This window comes from Oncorhynchus mykiss, chromosome 28 (assembly GCF_057628025.1).
Source record: "Oncorhynchus mykiss isolate SJ-2025 chromosome 28, ASM5762802v1, whole genome shotgun sequence".
Classification (NCBI taxonomy): domain Eukaryota; kingdom Metazoa; phylum Chordata; class Actinopteri; order Salmoniformes; family Salmonidae; genus Oncorhynchus; species Oncorhynchus mykiss.
The window spans coordinates 22,812,514-22,831,631 of record NC_143049.1 but is presented as its reverse complement, the minus strand read 5'-3'; the positions used below and the strand labels follow the sequence as shown (position 1 = coordinate 22,831,631).

Here is a 19,118-nt window from a genome sequence, read left to right as displayed (position 1 = left end):
CAAGTGCAGTTATTTCAGATGTTATTTTCTGTTTCAAGACCATTTACCTGCTTTATAAATAAACACAACAATCTAACAGTAATTTCACTCACACTAATAGTTGTTTTTTGCTTTAATTTCATTCAATACTCCTATCTTTTGGCCTATTTGTTTTTACAGAGAATGTATTCTCAGTAACTCACATGTACAACATGTTGTGAGTTCATGAAAGTGATTGATTGAAAGTTAAGTAAATGTGTGGGTGATTTTGTGTTGTGTTGGGTCATGCAATGATGGGATTATCTGTGATGGCTGCAGCAAAGGGGCTGCCATCATACTCAACACTAACTGACCCAAAGAGGAAGAGCCTGACGGAGACATTAGGCTGTGTCCCAAATAGAAACGTCCCGGGGAGAGTTCTCTTTTCTTTGTGAAGGGCAAGGCACCCTGCAATGGGTTCGCCCCGAGAGAGGGGCCCAAGCCCTGGAAAGTGTTACGGTTCCCGGTGAGCTCTCGCTGGCCCTTGAAAATCGGGGGGAGAAGGTGTAAATCTCGCGCCACCCTATTCCCTATATAGTGCACTTATTTTGATTAAGTAGTGCATTACATAGGGACCTATTACCTTAGAGTCTGACAGAGACTCACACAACCTGGATATCATGCTTAAGCATTAAAAATCAAATCAAACTTTATTTGTCACATGCGCCAAATAAAACAAGTGTAGACCTTACCGTGAAATGCTTACTTACAAGCCCTTAACCAACAGTGCAGTTCAAGAAGATATTTACCAAATAACTAAAGTAAAACATAAAAAAATTATAAAAAGTAACACAATAACGAGGCTATATACAGGGGGCACCGGTACCAAGTCAATGTGCGGGGGTACAGGTTAGAGGTAATTTGTACATGTAGGTAGGAATGCATAGATAATAAACATCGAGTAGCTGCAGTGTACAAAACAAATGGAGGGGGGATCAATGTAATAGTCCGGTGGCCATTTGATTAATTGTTCAGCAGTCTTATGGCTTGGTGGTAGAAGCTGTTAAGGAGCGTTTTGGTCCTAGACTTGGCGCTCCAGTATCGCTTGCCGTGCGGTAGCAGAGAAAACAGTCTACCACTTGGGTGACTGGAGATTCTGACAATTTTAATGGGCTTCCTCTGACACTGCCTAGTATATAGGTCCTGGATGGCAGGAAGCTTAGCCCCAGTGATGTAATGGGCTGTACGCATTACCCTCTGTAGCGCATTACGGTCAGACGCCGAGCAGCTGCCATACCAGGCAGTGATGCAACCGGTCAGGATGCTCTCGATGGTGCAGCTGTAGAACTTTTTGAGGAGGAGGGGGAAAAGGTGTTCTTCCCTCTAAACGACTGTCTTGGTGTGTTTGGACCATGATAGTTTGTTGGTGATGTGGACACTCTTGACCCGCTCCACTACAGCCCCGTTGATGTTAATGGTGGCCTGTCAGCCCGCCTTTTCCTGTAGTACACGATCAGCTCCTTTGTCTTGCTCACATTGAGGGAGAGGTTTTTGTCCTGGCACCACACTGCCAGTTCTCTGACCTCCTCCCTATAGGCTGTGTCGTCGTTGTCGGTGATCAGTCCTACCACAGTTGTGTCATCAGCAACTTAATGATGGTGTTAGAGTTGTGTTTGGCCACGCAGTTGTGGGTGAAAAGGGAGTACAGGAGGGGAGAAAGTACACACCTCTGAGGGGCCCCAGTGTTGAGGATTAGCGTGTCAGACGTGTTGTTGCCTATCCTTACCACTTGGGGGCGGCCCGTCAGGAAGTCCAGGATCCAGTTTCAGAAAGGGGTGTTTAGTCCCAGGGTCCTTAGCCTAGTTTTGAGCTTCGTCGGCACTATGGTGTTGAACGTTGAGCTGTAGTTAATGAACAGCATTCTCACATAGGTGTTCCTTTTGTCCAGGTGGGAAAAGGGCACTCCACACTGCCCATCTGTGGATCTGGGTCATCTGTGGATCTGTTGGGGCGGTATACGAATTAGATTGGGTATAGGGTTTCAGGGGGGATGCTGTTGATGTGAGCCATGACCAGCCTTTCAAAGCACTTCATGGCTACCGACGTGAGTGCTACGGGGCGGTAATCATTTAGGCAGGTTACCTTTGCTTGCTTGAGCATAGGGACTATGGTGGTCTGCTTGAAACATGTTGGTATTACAGACTCAGTCAGGGAGAGGTAGAAAATGTCAGTGAAGACTACTGAGAGCATTATCACACAGTCATCCAGAACAGCTGGTGCTCTCAGGCATGCTTCAGTGTTGCTTGCCTCGAAGCGAGCATAAAAAGCATTTAGCTCATCTGGTTTGTTCGCGTCACTGGCAGCTCACGTCTGGATTTCCCTTTGTAGTCCATAATAGTTTTCGTAATAGTTTCCTTTCCAGCCGGCTGAGGCATAGGAGCCTGACATCAAGGCTGAGGCATGAACGCCTGGCGATCCCGCTGCGCATGGAAGACCGATGATCCGTCAGAGACGGAACAGTCTAACGAGCCAGCTGGGCGAACAAGACCTGACGATCCGGCTGAGGCCCGACTTGGGATGGGCGCCCTCCGAGCCAAACCCGGGGCAAGGAAACCTCTCGAGCCAGCTAGGGCATGGAAGCCCGACGAGCTGGCTAGGCACCCCCAGTTCCATCGGCCGCGACCCAGGACCGACGTCACCACCAACCGGAACACCAGTACTCTCCAATGCTTCGTGTGATGGCTTCGGGATTCTGTAAGGGCCAATGTCAGACAGGGGAAGCAGGTACGGGGAGTCAGACATTTATTCGGGAACAGACAAGGAAACAAGACAGGAACAGCGTCAGAACACGGGTAACACAGACATGAGACAATTAATCCCAAAGCAGGGAACAGAGCTTGGGAACAGACAGATATAGGGAAGGTAATGACACAAGTAATTGAGTTCACGTGAGTTCAATGATTGCTGATGCGCGTGACAGGGGAATGGCAGGTGTGAGTACTGATGGTGGCTTGACCGCATAATGCTGGGGATCCTGGCACCCTTGAGTGCCAGGGGGAGGAAGAGCGGGAGTTGGCATGACAATAATGGAATGTCTTAATTAGTCATTAATTAAATAAAAATGTCTAGCGAGCAGAAATGAAGCACTAAATAATGAACAACACAATTACTGCCGGAAGTAGTTATGTTAAAAACAGAACAGCATACTGCGGGAAAGACCAAAGATTAGGACCAAGTCATGGCTGTCTATACTCTGTCCTTATCCAAATACAACATGGACAGCGCTGCTTTTGAAAAACATAATTCTTTCTGCCTTAATTGAAAAAACATGTCACTGACTCCAGGTTGTCACGAGGTATTGCAATATACTGTGGTAAAACAATAATGAACCTGTAACAAACAGTAACATAGGATAAATTTCAACACCTGATGTTTGGTGTCTGTAGCCAGCTTGAGCTTAACACCAGAATAGGACTCTTGGTATTCTTCACTGTGCTCGTAATAACGTGTGTGTACTCCTGCTTAACTGCACAATTGTCTCACACATACTGTATAAGGATGACAACCATTAATGAGTCCTGAGGTCCCTCTGCCCCTCTTCCAACACACTAGTCATTTCACAGATCACTGGGAGGAATGTGATGAAAGGCGACACTGTAAAGTCCCAAACCTCAGCCTGGTTGGGCGGCTTGCGTTGGTTTCACAACTCACTGAGCCCTGGAAGCAAATTGGGTATGACAAGTGCTGCTCTTCATTGGACTGTGTAATAGTGCCGTAAACGCGTTGGCTAAATTGAGAATTGAGGGACCGGGAACGGATTGATGGGCAGCATTGATACTTCTGACATAGCTAACATTTAGTAAGCCAGTGGGGCTACGCAACATGAATGTTTCCAGGCCATGAAGAAGACTAGTGACAACTCCATTGGAGGCAGGAAAATAAGAGGTATGAGTTTTTGTCTACATGTTGTGCTCTCTCTCTCTTGCTTTTTCTCTTCTTGTAGGGCGTGATTTAGTCAGTGATCTAGTGTTGTGTACGTTTGTGTGCAAGGTGACAATGTCATTATCTGAACTGATCACATAGAGTTTTGCCAAGGTTACGAGAATTGTGCTTTACCAGCAAATCATTGATAACTCATCAATAGTGAATAGCCATGATTATAAAGGCAAACTGTCAGCATTGTGCAGTTATTGAAATGGGCTTGTATGTTATAATTAAGGAATCATAAGATATCAGTCTTCATGTATTGTTAAACAGTCCATGACGAGGACTATGACAAATGAAGACTATGCAATACTTGCATGTGGCGACATGCTTACAAAGCATCATTTCTGGAGTGTAAATATTCTGGTCAGAGTTGACTCCTATCACATGCTGAGATAATACAGGAAAGAGATCATCTGTGTATAAGTCAACATGGCCAAAAGGTATAGAATTACTCTACAATGTGCAATCTTTTGTTGGAATTGATGCTCAAAGGCATCACCTCTGTACAAATCCCCTCCTCCTTCCATCCATGGGTCTATTCAAACCACTCTCTTTTGTCCCATTTATTAATATGCCACAGCATAGACAATCACAAAAGTGCCTCTTAAGGCTGTGGACTGGGCGAGCATTGTTAATGCTTTGCTTCTTCGTCTCCAAAATAAGTAATGTTTTGTCCTGGAGACCTTATTCCTGCCCCTCTGGATGTAGTCCAAGTAAGCACTTCCTGGTCCATGTGAATGTGAAGTCTCAGGCCCACTTTATCGTTCTGGCTCAGGGCTCCGGGCTCTGTTCTATATCTGTCCAGCTCAGAGCTGTTACAGGCCGTTCAGGGTGAAAAATTATAGAAATGCGCCCCAAATAGCACCCTATTCCCCAAAGCACTATAAGTAGTGCACTATAAAGGGAATATGGTTCCATTTGGGAAGCAGCCTAGAAGTAATAGAATTGAAATCTCAGGACATGCAAGTGAAAACATTCAAGACACAGCAGCATTTCATTTTGACACCTCTCTAGTTCTGTTTTTTGTGTTAAACCATACAGTTAGATAATGTCATGTTGTACGATGGAACGCACAATGTTACTGTTTCTTTAATGTCATTTTACATTGATGATTGAATCATAATCTAAGTCATGCTGTATAGCATGTGCTTCTTCTAGACTCTAGCTTGGAGCTAGAGCTATTATTATGTTTGTATTATTTTGAGTGAGCTCATTGCTCTTGAAGAATTTTAGGCCAGGAATGAACATGAGGTCAATCCACTGCCTGGTGGGAAACTCTCTACAATGTGTCTGTTCTTTTAGAGGAGGGGTAAAATATGCCTATTTATTTAACCAGGCAAGTCAGTTAAGAACAAATTCTTATTTACAATGACGGCCTACCACGGCCAAACCCAGACAACGCTGGCCCTATGAGACTCCCAATCACGACTGGATATGATACAGCCTGGATTCAAAACAGAGACTGTAGTGATGCCTTTTGCACTAAGATGCAGTGGCTTAAACCGCTGTGCCACTCGGGAGCCCTATAATTATAAGATTCCACAACTGCCTGAAATATAAAGTTAGGAAACATCCAGTTACATATGTTGTGGCAGGTATCCTTATGGGAACTGCATAGATCATTACCAGCAATTCAGTTATTGATTATTTGAGTTGCTAATATAACGAAGGTAAGGTACCTACTTTAATATATTGATTAATGACAGTTACCTGAGAAATAGATGTCACTGGCATTCATAATTTAAAAAACAATTGCGAGATTAACCAAGCTTTTCAAATGAAAAAGTATCTCCAGAATTATTGGCACAATTGATGAAGATAATAAAAAAAGACTATAAAATATGTACAGTGCATTCGGAAAGTATTCAGACCCCTTGACTTTTTCCACATTTTATTACGTTACAGCGTTATTCTAAAATGGATTACATGTTTTTTAAATCCTCAGCAATCTACACACAATGCCCCATAATGGCAAAGCAAAAACAGGTTTTTAGAAATGTTTGCTAATTTATTTAAATAGAAATGAAACAGAAATACCTTATTTACATAAATATTCAGACCCTTTGATATGAAACTCGAAATTTAGCTGAGGTGCCTCCTGTATCCATTAATCATCCTTGAGATGTTTCTTGATTAGAGTCCACCTGTGGTAAATTCAATTGATTGAACATGATTTGGAAAGGCACACACCTGTCTATATTAGGTCCCACAGTCGACAGTGCATGTCTGAGCAAAAATCAAGCCATGAAGTTGAAGGAATTGTCCGTAGAGATCAGAGACAGGATTGTGTCGAGGCAGAGATCTGGAGAAGGGTACAAAAAAATGTCTGCAGCATTGAAGGTCCCCAAGAACACAGTGGCCTCCATCATTCTTAATTGGAAGAAGTTTGGAACCACCAAGACTCTTCCTAGAGCTGGTCACCCGGCCAAACTGAGCAATCAGGGGAGAAGGTCCTTCGTCAGGGAGGTGACCAAGAACCAGATTGTCACTCTAACAGAGCTCTAGAGTTTCTGTGTGGAGATGGGAGAACCTTCCAGAAGGACAACCATCTCTGTAGCACTCCACCAATCAGGCCTTTATGGTACAGTGGCCAGACGGAAGCCACTCCTCGGTAAAAGGCACATGACAGCCCTCTTGGAGTTTGCCAAAAGGCACCTAAAGACTCTCAGACCATGAAAAACAGATTTTCTGGTCTGATGAAACCAAGGTTGAACTTGTTGGCCTGAATGCCAAGCATCACATCTGGAGGAAAGCTGGAACCATCCCAGGTCTCCCGAGTGGCGCAGTGGTCAAAGGCACTGCATCTCCGTGCAAGAGGCATCATTATAGTCTCTGGTTCAAATCCAGGCTCAATCACATCTGGCCATGATTGGGAGTCCCATAGGGCGGTATACAATTGGCCTGGGTTTGGCCAGGGTAAACTGGCATTATAAATAAGAATTTGTTCTTTAAAACCTCTTAGAGCCATGTGAGACGCTAGCGTCCCACCTAGTCAACAGGACAATGACCCTAAGCACACAGCCAAGGCAATGCAGGAGTGGCTTCGGGGCAAGTCTCTGAATGTCCTTGAGTGGCCCAGCCAGAGACCGGACTTGAACCCGATCAAACATCTCTGGAGAGACCTGAAAATAGCTCCCCATGCAACCTGACAGAGCTTGAGAGGATCTGAAGAGAACAATGGGAGAAACTCCCCAAATAAAGGTGTGCCAAGCTTGTAGCGTCACACTCAAGAATAATCGAGGCTGTAATCACTGCCAAAGGTGCTTCAACAAAGTACTGAATAAAGGGTCTGAATAGAGCTGACGCTTTCAAGGAGCGGGACTCTAACCCGAACACTAAATCCCACTATGCCCTCTGACGAACCATCAATCGTACAACACCGGCTCCGACACTCATCGGATATGGCAGGTCTTGCCAACTATTACGGACTACAAAGAAGCAAGCAACATCGAAGCATGCATGAGAGCATAAGCTGTTCCAGACGAACTTGTGATCACGCTCTCCGTAGTCGATATGAGTAAGACCTTTAAACAGGTCAACATTCACAAGGCTGCAGGGCCAGATGGATTACCAGGACGTGTACTCCGAACATGCGCTGACCAACTGGCAAGTGTCTTCCCTGACATTTTTAACCTGTGCCTGACCGAGTCTGTAATACCAACATGTTTCAAGCAGACCACCATAGTCCCTGTGCCCAAGAACACCAAGGTAACCTGCTTAAATGAAATGACTACTGACCTGTAGCACTCACATCTATAGCCATGAAGTGATTTGAAAGCCTGGTCATGGCTCACATTAACACAATCATCCCAGAAACCCTAGACCCACTCGCATACCACCCCAAAAGATCCACAGATGACGCAATCTCAATCACACTCCAAACTGCCCTTTCCCACCAGGACAAAAGGAACACCTTTATGAGAATGCTGTTCATTGACGTAAGCTCAGTGTTCAACACCATAGTCTTCACAAAGCTCATCACTAAGCTATGGACCCTGGGACTAAACACCTTCCTCTGCAACTGGATCCTGGACTTCCTAACGGGCCGCACCCAGGTGGTAAGGGTAGGCAACAACACATCTGCCACTCTGATCCTCAACACTGGGGCCCCTCAGGGATGTGTGCTTTGTCCCCCCCCCCCCCCCCCCCTGTACTCCCTTTTCACCCATGACTGCGTGGCCAAACATGACTCTAACACCATCATTGAGTTAGCTGACGACACAACAGTGGTAGGACTGATCACCTACAACGATGTGACAGCCTATAAGGAGGAGGTCAGAGACCTGGCAATGTGGTGCCAGGACAAAAACCTCTCCCTCAATGTGAGCAAGACAAAGGAGCTGATCGTGGACTACAGGAAAAGGCAGGCTGACAGGCCACCATTAACATCAACGGGGCTGCAGTGGAGCGGGTCGAGAGTTTCAAGTTCCTTGGTGTCCACATCACCAACAAACTATCATGGTCCAAACACACAAAGAGAGTCGTGAAGAGGGCACGACAAAATATTTTCCCCCTCAGGAGACTGAAAATGATTTGTCATGGGTCCCCAGATCCTCATAAAGTTCTATAGCAGCACCATCGAGAGCATCCTTACTGGTTGCATCACTTTCTGGTATGGCAACTGCTCAGCATCTGTCCGTAAGACGCTACAGAGAGTAGTGCGTACGGCCCAGTACATCACTGGGGCCAAGCTTCCTGCCACCTGTGTCAGAGGAAGGCCCAAAAAATTGTCAAAGTCTCCAGTCACCCAAGTCATAGACTGTTCTCTCTGCTACCGCACGGGAAGCGGTACCGGAGCGCCAAGTCTAGGACCAAAAGGCTCCTCAACAGCTTCTACCCCTAAGCCATAAGACTGCTGAACATATAATCAAATGGCCTCCCGGACTATTTACACTATTACATGTTTCAGTATAATAATACACAACCCCATATCACAAGGCTCTGTACACAATTCCTGGAAGCTGAAAATGTTACAGTTGTTCCATGGCCTGCATACTCACCAGACATGTCACCCATTGAGCATGCAAATGGTGGTCACACTTAATACTGACTGGTTTTCTGATCCACGCCTCCATTTTTTTTTAAGGTATCTGTGACTATCTGTGACTAGATGCATATCTGTATTCCCAGTCATGTGAAATCCATAGATTAGGGCCTAATAAATGTATTTAAATTAGCTGATTTCCTTATATGAACTGTAATTCAGGAAAATATTTATGTTATTGCAAATACAATCACATAACAACCCACTAGGCTGTTATGTTGTTGTTTCCACAAAGTTTCAACAAAAATAAATAAATGTGATGACGTTGAATCAACATGGAAAATGGATTGAATTTGCAAAAAGTAATCAACAGAAGGTATTTTAGTCTATTTTTCATCCAACTTTTATCCTAAAACCAATAACATAGTGAATTTTTTGGTTGATTTCACGTTGAATTCACATTACTTGACAGTGTTGGGCCAGTAACCGAAAGGTTGCTAGATCGAATCCCAGAGCTGACAAGGTAAAAATCTGTCAACCCACTGTTCCTAGGCCGTCATTGTAAATACAAATTTGTTCTAAACTGACTTGCCTAGTTAAATAAAACAACAACAAAAAAAGTATATACTTTTTTAAAACTCAAACAAATGTCATTCAAAACTAGACATTGAAATGATGTCTGTGCCAGGTGGGGAAAGTTACTCCCTCCCCCAAAATATACACTTCTTTAGGAGTTTCTGTGGAATTTATTCCTTTCTGTGTACATACCACATGGTGGTGAGGGTAGGCAACAACATCTCCTCCCCGCTGATCCTCAACACTGGGGCCCCACAAGGTTGCGTTCTGAGCCCTCTCCTGTACTCCCTGTTCACCCACGACTGCGTGGCCACGCACGCCTCCAACTCAATCATCAAGTTTGCGGACGACACAACAGTGGTAGGCTTGATTACCAACAACGATGAGACGGCCTACAGGGAGGAGGTGAGGGCCCTCGGAGTGTGGTGTCAGGAAAACAACCTCACACTCAACGTCAACAAAACTAAGGAGATGATTGTGGACTTCAGGAAACAGCAGAGGGAACACCCCCCTATCCACATCGATGGAACAGTAGTGGAGAGGGTAGCAAGTTTTAAGTTCCTCGGCATACACATCACAGACAAACTGAATTGGTCCACTCACACAGACAGCATCGTGAAGAAGGCGCAGCAGCGCCTCTTCAACCTCAGGAGGCTGAAGAAATTCGGCTTGTCACCAAAAGCACTCACAAACTTCTACAGATGCACAATCGAGAGCATCCTGGCGGGCTGTATCACCGCCTGGTATGGCAACTGCACCGCCCTCAACCGTAAGGCTCTCCAGAGGGTAGTGAGGTCTGCACAACGCATCACCGGGGGCAAACTACCTGCCCTCCAGGACACCTACACCACCCGATGTCACAGGAAGGCCATAAAGATCATCAAGGACATCAACCACCCGAGCCACTGCCTGTTCACCCCGCTATCATCCAGAAGGCGAGGTCAGTACAGGTGCATCAAAGCTGGGACCGAGAGACTGAAAAACAGCTTCTATCTCAAGGCCATCAGACTGTTAAACAGCCACCACTAACACTGAGTGGCTGCTGCCAACACACTGACACTGACTCAACTCCAGCCACTTTAATAATGGGAATTGATGGGAAATGATGTAAATATATCACTAGCCACTTTAAACAATGCTACCTTATATAAATGTTACTTACCCTACATTATTCATCTCATACGCATACGGATATACTGTACTCTATAGCATCGACGGTATCCTTATGTAATACATGTATCACTAGCCACTTTATACTATACTATGCCACTTTGTTTACATACTCATCTCATTTGTACATACTGTACCCGATACCATCTACTGTATCTTGCCTATGCTGCTCTGTACCATCACTCATTCATATATCCTTATGTACATATTCTTTATCCCCTTACACTGTGTACAAGACAGTAGTTTTGGAATTGTTAGTTAGATTACTTGTTATTACTGCATTGTCGGAACTAGAAGCACAAGCATTTCGCTACACTCGCATTAACATCTGCTAACCATGTGTATGTGACAAATAAAATTTGATTTGATGATTTGATTTGATGGTGATACTGGGTAATTTACTGAGAAATGCAACAGAACAATGCAGACAGAGAAACAGAAAGTAAGTTGCCAGACCACACAAGTTCATGTCTCCATCTTGCTGATTTCCTCCTGAAAATCAGATACTTCTGTTTATACTATAGATGTTGTCTGATTTACTGGACTGTATGTACCAGACAGTATACCCTAGTAGTCAACTACTGAGAATAACAAATCCAAGCATTGGTAGGGTCTCTTAATCCATGTTCAGACAGGTTGACAAGGTGCCTACTTCATTCTGCCTTTTAAAATACTTGAATAACGGGAAGGAAGAGATGAGTCACTTGGGAATAACCAACCGGTTTAAACAGTGTGTCCAGTATATCATGTGGTCAAATGTATCTTGAGTCAGTGGTGTAATTTCAGCTAATCCGCGTCATTCTTATAAAGTTGAATCTTATTTACTGCATTTCTACACAATTTAAAACCATTCAGAGAACACCTTGGCTGCTGTAGCTTCATTCACCTCAGCTGACAAGGGACATACATTTTGACGACAACAATTCATACAGCACGTCATACAGCACGTCATACAGCACGTCATACAGCACGTCATACAGCACGTCATACCGCGATTAGTTTCTATGCACTGGGATTAAAAAAGTGTTGTTTCGTTTCATATCAAGTCAAACAGGATTTACATAGTCATCTACAGCCATCTTCCACCTCTGCATTCTTTAGAGCTGTTCACTGCAGCGAGGCAAACAGCATCTCCGTCCACTCTGAGCTGTCCGCATGGTCTTAAAACCAGCCCGCTAAATTCTAAGTTTTAATATTGCATGCAAAAGTACAGTGAAATGCCTTTCTTGCAAACCTAATTTCCTTTTAATCGGGATTGGAATGATTTTTGTAGCCTATTTTAAATTGTTGGTGTTGAGCTAGGGTATGGTGTCTGCCATACTCTGCCATAGCCAATTGACGCCCCTGCCTCAAGTTCTCGACCTTTAGCCTGGAATTGATTGGCTACTTACTGATGTGCTTTCAAAATCAATAGTCTCTTTAACATGAATCTGATATCATAGACACAGTCAAATTACTTTCATCCAGTCACATTTACACAAGCTGTATGCTGGACCAGTCAGTCAGAAAGTGGATTGGAAAGTTCCTAAACAGGCCTTTGTTTACATCAGAGCTAATAACTACTTTTTCTTTACAATGCCATCACTGAAAATACAGGAGAGCTACTTCCATATATAGAGTAATCTCCATCAAATCAACTTTGTGTGTTCTTCAGATCCCTCCTCCTATTTTTCATTGCACTGGGCCAAAACATTTTACATGAGTGACTCATGGCCTGCTTTGCTTTTGGGACCTGTTAGCAACGGAACGGCCGAGCCTATTTTTGGCCTCCGCATCCTTCTGATTTACTTTTCATTAGCACACGAGCTCATAAAATGTGCAGAGTAACGTTTCAAAGGCACCCTAATGCTGCTGTGCAGGGCAATGCAGGGCCTACCCCCAAAGATCTGCAAGAAGAGCCACTTCTTTATGAGAATGTTTTCTGCTGAGCAGTGTTCTTGGTTTCGGCCACAAAATTGAGAATAGAGTTTCCAAACAGAAAATTAGGAGAGATAATGGGTTGATTTAGCAGCACAAATAGGGGAATCCTAGCTCTGAGCAATGACTGTGGTAGTGCTAGTCTTTACATCCTGATTACAGTTCCTTTACCTCTTTACACTCTTTGAAAAAAGGGTTCCGAAAGGGTTCTTTGGCTGTCCCCATAGTAGCACCCTTTTTGCATCAAGGTAGAATGAATCCTCTGTGGAAAGTGTTCTACATGGAACCAAAAAAGGTTCTTCAAAGGTTTAACCTATGGGGACAGACAAAGAACCCTTTTAGGTTCTAGCTAGCACCTTTTTTCTAAGAGTATACTATTCAGTCCTCACCCCTCAATGTGAAGTACGACAGTATATAGCCTACAGACAGGTAACTGGGTGTAGCTTATCCCAATAAACTCCACGTTATAACAAAGCCTGGAGCAAACAGAATAAATCTCACATTCTTATTGCAAAATGAGGATTACTGTGATCATGAAACACATATACTCACATGGCCACAGCCAGCATATTCATGGTTCAGTAGGAGGTTAACAAAATAATACAGTCAGTCAGACAGTCAGAGCACCTATTTGGTTTAAAAAAACATATTTCAGTGGGTATTTTCCCTCTCTCTGTCCTCATCTCTCTCTGTGAATTACAGTACAAGGGTCAAAGTGTGTATGTTGTGGGATGTGACAGTCTCTTACCAGTGAGTGCATGCTGTTTGCCACAGGCATGGATGAGGTCCATTCTCCTCACGAACAGGGTCACATGATCTCTCACAGATTTCTACAGAGCAGTCACACATCAATGCATCTCTCTCTGCTTCACCTGTTTCCCTGCTCTGTCCACACCCTGAGCATACAGGACACACACACGCCCACACACACCCACGCATGCACACACACTTTAATTTCCTCTTTCCAATTAGAGTTAGTGAGGTAGCGCTGAAATGGGTGAGGTGTTTTGGTTCATTTTAGGTTTATAACACTTATAATTATGCGCATTAATGTTGTGGTAAAGCGTTCAAACACTAAAGTCAGCAGCTCTTTAGAATACGAATCTGAAAACATCAAGTTACAAACTGCAGACAAATCCAATTAATTATGAGCAGTGGGATTCTCAGGGGAGCTCTCTGTCCTCTCTCTTTTTTTCTCTCTCGCTCTCTCTCTGACATCACTGGGAACTTGTGTGTATAAAGTAACCACAAGAATGCAGCGTGTCAGGCAAGGGAACGCGAGTACAGACAGAGGGCCCTTTCTTTCACAGGGTATGCAGGGCAGGGAGAAGGGACGCTGCACTGAGAGAGTGACACACACGGGCAGAGAGAGGTAAAGAGATACAGGCACAAAGAGCACAGTTCAATACATACCAAGTATGGGGCAACATTGAGAGCTTAGAGATTATCAACAAAAAGCAGGATTTACAAGGAAGAGGAGAGGGAAAAAACAGCTTTACTGGCCCGGACTTCTAAAACCTTTTGCCGGTAAGGTGTACATTTCAAAAGACTGTTGAGAAATTATGAATGGGAAGCTGTTGATCTTGAATGCTGTTGATCTTATTTGGTTGAGTATCTGTGGCTAAGGAGTCAATGTATATACTTATAATACTATGCGTGAACTGGAAGTCTGTTGTTTTGGAAAGTCCCCTCCGTCGGTTAAACAGGTATTGTGATGTACCAGGTGATATGTTGCTGTTCAGTCACTACTCAGTGCCATTCTATAGCATATCTCTCTCAGGAAATGTAAATCTTAAATATAGCATTGGGCCTTTGCACAATGCTTTGCACATTGTCTATGACTAGTGACATTATGGTTTTGATGGTTGAAACCTAAGGTTCACCTAAGATCTTAAATGTCTGAGATTTCTATCATTTGATTTGAAACTTTTCCTCGTTATGCTCTCTCCTCTACTTATACTATTTCACTCTCCCTGACTCAAAGGTTACCTTTCAGCTTGAACTGTAATGCATTGAGAGAATGTCCTCTCTTATACTGTGTGGAGATATGGGCATGTTCCCAACTGTTCCCATCAAAAATATGCCATCTTGTGTTTCTTACCACAACACTGATTTAGAGTAAAGATATGAATTTGGTACACTAACACATGACTTTTGCTGTCTCTAAACTTTTGACTATCCCTGCAAAAGACTGTTGACTGACTCTTATTATTAAGATAATTAGAATTGAACATTCGCCAGTTCTTCTTCATAAGGGTTTTTCAACAAATGATTACCGTGGGCCATTCATGAAATATTCCTGTTTTGCCTTGTGTTGCCTGCTGTCATTCAGGCTTTTAGGTTGGGCAGAACAGAGTTCCAAGTTCCATAAATAGCTGTAGCTCACTAATGCAGTCATAAGAGTTTTTCCCCCATCCTGGCTTTGTGAGCCACTGAAAGTATCTTCCTGTTCACAGCTGATCATAGGCCAAGACAATATTATGTCATTTTGTTACGTTGTTGTTATATTACATTAATTCCACGGCCTGACCAGAGTGCAAAGGCCGTCTGAAGGCATGACACACTATGGAGTGGGGATGTTGTGATAGAGAATTAGATCTTGATATATTTTTCAATGCATTGAGCTTTCATTGATTCTCTTCGTTCTCAATTTCGGCTTGAGAACTACCTCAGCATCTGTAAATGTATGTGGTGTGCACTGCAACAGACCTCTGACCATTTTCTACTCTGGCGAGGAAGACTATTCTTGCACCTTGCTGGACAATGCTAATGAGTGATATCCCACTGGGATAAGATGTAAACTCCACATCTATTTTACGTTGAACCAGCATTCCATTGAAATGACGTGGCATTGATTCAGCCAGTGCGTGCCCAACGGGATTGTTACTCATTCCTTCCAGTCATCATACCTTGTATGTCTCAACTTTAGACTCAGCATCACCATAAAACAAATGCATAGACCTACATACATGAATAATGGAGAAGCTTACATTTAATGGATTTGGTGAACAAAATGTGTTTAGCTGAAATGGGACCTTAATGTTGACAAACTGCAAGTAGGTGCAGCCTTCTTAACTCAATGCAACAAAGTAGCAGCAGCGCACAGTTTCCTGTTTTGTTATGCTAGGAAGGAAGTGAAGCTGACTATGGGTAAGCCAATTTCACACATGGGCTGTGAGACAAACACAAACTTTTTTTCTGTTCACTTGCAGTCAGAAACATTTGGCTTAGAAAATGGAGCAGGAAATATAATATATCTTTTTTTTCCCCTCACAGGGCCATAATCCTAGTCGACATAAACCTACAAACTACCCTTTGACCTCCTGGATACCCATAACGGTTACCATTGATCCAAGTTACAGTGGAGTGCTACACTCAGTCAATGTTAAAGTCAAAACCATCAAAGCTAGGCCGCCATTAGCCGGCACATTTAAATGTATTTCCCTCCATGGTGCATTCAGGCAGCCAGAGCCATGACATTTTCCTCCAACTTCAATGAGAGTAAAGCAGAATAAGAAACTTGAGCAGGGGAGGGAAGAGAGCGAAAAGGCACCAGTGGGACTGGGGTTCACTCTGCTCACCTTCTTCTCTCTAATTCTCTCCACAGAAAATGTCCTCATTCCATCACTTCTCCCAGAGGAGAATGGATTAAAATAGAGAGGAGACTCCAGAGGACGTGAGGTGGGATCCCAAATCCCAAAAGAGGAAACAAACAAACAACACAAACAGGCAGACTTCATAGACTTTCCCATCAAGGCAAGGAGAGATCGGAATCATTACAGCAACTGAAGGATTACAAAGGAAAACCCCCCCTCTCTCATAAACAATTGATCTTTGGACTTCAAACTTTCATAAAAAATGCGTTTGTCTTCAAACCCCCAGATAAGGCGGTTAAGGAAGGAGGGGAGGATAAAGAGATTCTCCCTGCATCAAGGATTTTTCTAGTCTGTCCCATCCTCCCTTTCCTTCATCAGATATTCATTGTGACTGGAATGTCCTACTATATCAGCGAAATCTTCAATGTCATGAGTTCACCAGGAAACTGAAACCAGCACTAGATCAGGGTCAAATCACCACAAGAACAATCCCCTGATAACAGCAACACCCTTGCTGACTACTTCAATCAGAACGTGTTCACTATTGTAATTGGTTTCTTCTTCAAAGATTACCCTCAAGAGGAATTGTTAAGACACTGTCAGTGAACAATGAAGGAAGACATCTTGGATTTTTTCAGTGACTTGTGGAAGGTGGCCACCACTAAGCATGACCAGGGGATCTATAACACAGTCTGCCTGGTGGTGCTGCTAGCCCTGCCTATGGTGGTGCTCTTCACTTCTCTGGTGGTGTGCTGCCACTGCTGCTGCTGTCGCCACGCCAACTGCGCTGGTTGCTGTGCAGTCAGCCCCAGCTCAGCCTTAGCAAAATCAGACAAAAATAAGAAGAGTCCGAAAGATGAGGACTTGTGGATCTCGGTCAAAACAGGACCTATGACACCAGATAGGGTTGCCCTGACGATGGTGTAAGGTTCAGATAAGGTTTTATCCTTTTGTATTCATGTGAAGCTCTTTTTTACTGCAAGGTACAGGTACATGATGCCGAGCACTGGTGTTCAATATGCTCGACAGAAACGGTTGAAAGACAGTAAAAGAGCCAACGATACGTGATTGTGTGTGTGTGTGTGTGTGTGTGTGTGTGTGTGTGTGTGTGTGTGTGTGTGTGTGTGTGTGTGTGTGTGTGTGTGTGTGTGTGTGTGTGTGTGTGTTCTTCTATCCATGTTGGGACCTAAAATCCCCAAAAGTCCCCACAACGATAGTAAAACAAGTCAAATTCCCATGTCCTCATTAGGACAAAGACTATTGGTTTAGGGTTAGAATTAGGGTTAGGGTAAGGGATTAGGTTTAGGTTTAGGAGTAAGGTTTAGGGTTTGGGTCAGGGATACAGGTTAAGGTTAGGGAAAATAGGATTTTGAATGGAAATCAAATTTTAGGTCCCCATAAGGATAGAAGAACAAAACGTGTGTGTGTGCGTGTGTGCGCGTGTGCTTGCATACGTGGGTGTGTGCGTGTGCATGAGCAAATGTGTGTATGTGCAAGGAAGAGTGATAGATGACACATGGTGTATGTGTTAGTGTGCACTTCTGTGTGAAATTCACTGTCTTCACATTTGGGGACTATTTATATTTCCAATGCTGGAGGCCAGCAATCTAGTATTGGGATTCAGTTAGAAGACTATTTTTAATAGGTTAGACCATTTTAAGTTCAAAGCACTTGCAGTTATTGCACTTACAACAGAAATTTGTGTAACTACTTTGAAATATTTTGCTGTACTTGCTATACCCACTGAATGGAGATCTTAATTCCATTTATGAGTTAATTATCAAGCGCAGAATTTAATAGAACCAAGTGAAGCACTCAGATCTTTCAATTGCATTGCTCAATGTATAGGTTTCTTTCCCCGTAGAGTATCCTACATACAGCAGCTAGTATTGTTGATAAAAAAATGTATCTAACAGTTCCGTGTTTTACTCTGCCTTATGCTCAGATTGATGACACAGATTCATGTTTACTGTCTTGCACTATCCCTATTGGTTCATAATATCATTATGCATGGACACCAGGCTCTCAGATGTATGGGGCGCTGAGTGGATCCTTCTTATATCCTCATCCCTCAGTGCCAATGTAGCCCTCTGACTTAAAATAATAGTTATTCTATCTCAAAACTGGGATTCCTAAAAAATGTGTCCGAAGATTTGGTCAACTTCTGTCAGATGTTTAAAATCCTAAATGAATCAGGAGTGGGCAGGGTCAGCTATAACATAAGGACCCCTTATTCATTCTCTCATTACATGTAGCGTAGCAAGACCACTCATGGTCTGTAAAGTTCTCTACTTTTGATAGATTTAAACAAACAATATTGAAATCATAATGGTCACAACCATAAACTGTCAAGAAAAGGGCAATTAAATTTGTCTGACGTCAAGTCCATCAGAGTCCTGTAAGATCTGAGAATTGTTGTGTTTTTATTGGGGATTTTCAAATTAATCATTTTCTATATTTGTATTTTTGAAACAAATGTAGAGATTGTTCCGTCTTTCAAGAATCTCTGAATTTACAAATCCAGTGACAAATCATTTTTATTTGTTATCTATTCATGATCCTTATTTTGAGATTAAAGACTTCTGCGTTAGTTATTCATATGTAAAAAGTCTGAGGGTGGAAAAATACTTTTCCTTTGCAAGGGGGGGGGGGGGGGGGATTTGCCGTTTGTTTGAACAGGAAATCTGCCATAGACGATAGTTTCACATTCTATCACTGAAGCTGTGATCTGTCCCAATTATGCATGAGAACATACTGTCTATTCTGGTTGTTTTGTTATTACACAAGAAAAAGCTGAGGTAATCATTCAAGTTCTGAGCTCAGGCCACAGTGGATACCGCATGCATAATTTATCCTGTCATTTGGTTTTACATAACAGCTATATGGAGAAAAGGGGGACAAAAAATAAAGTATTTTTTATGCTTTGTTAA

At 43.3% G+C, this 19,118-nt stretch overlaps 1 protein-coding gene across 1 annotated transcript; it reads left to right on the top strand.

Annotated features, from left to right (window-relative positions):
- Positions 1 to 16,662: 16,662 nt before the first annotated feature.
- On the top strand, positions 16,663 to 19,118 carry LOC110508740 (uncharacterized protein KIAA0040 homolog). The gene has a single exon (XM_090226106.1). The coding sequence runs from the start codon at positions 16,798 to 16,800 to the stop codon at positions 17,113 to 17,115; it is 318 nt and encodes a 105-aa protein (XP_090082232.1). The 5' UTR covers positions 16,663 to 16,797; the 3' UTR covers positions 17,116 to 19,118.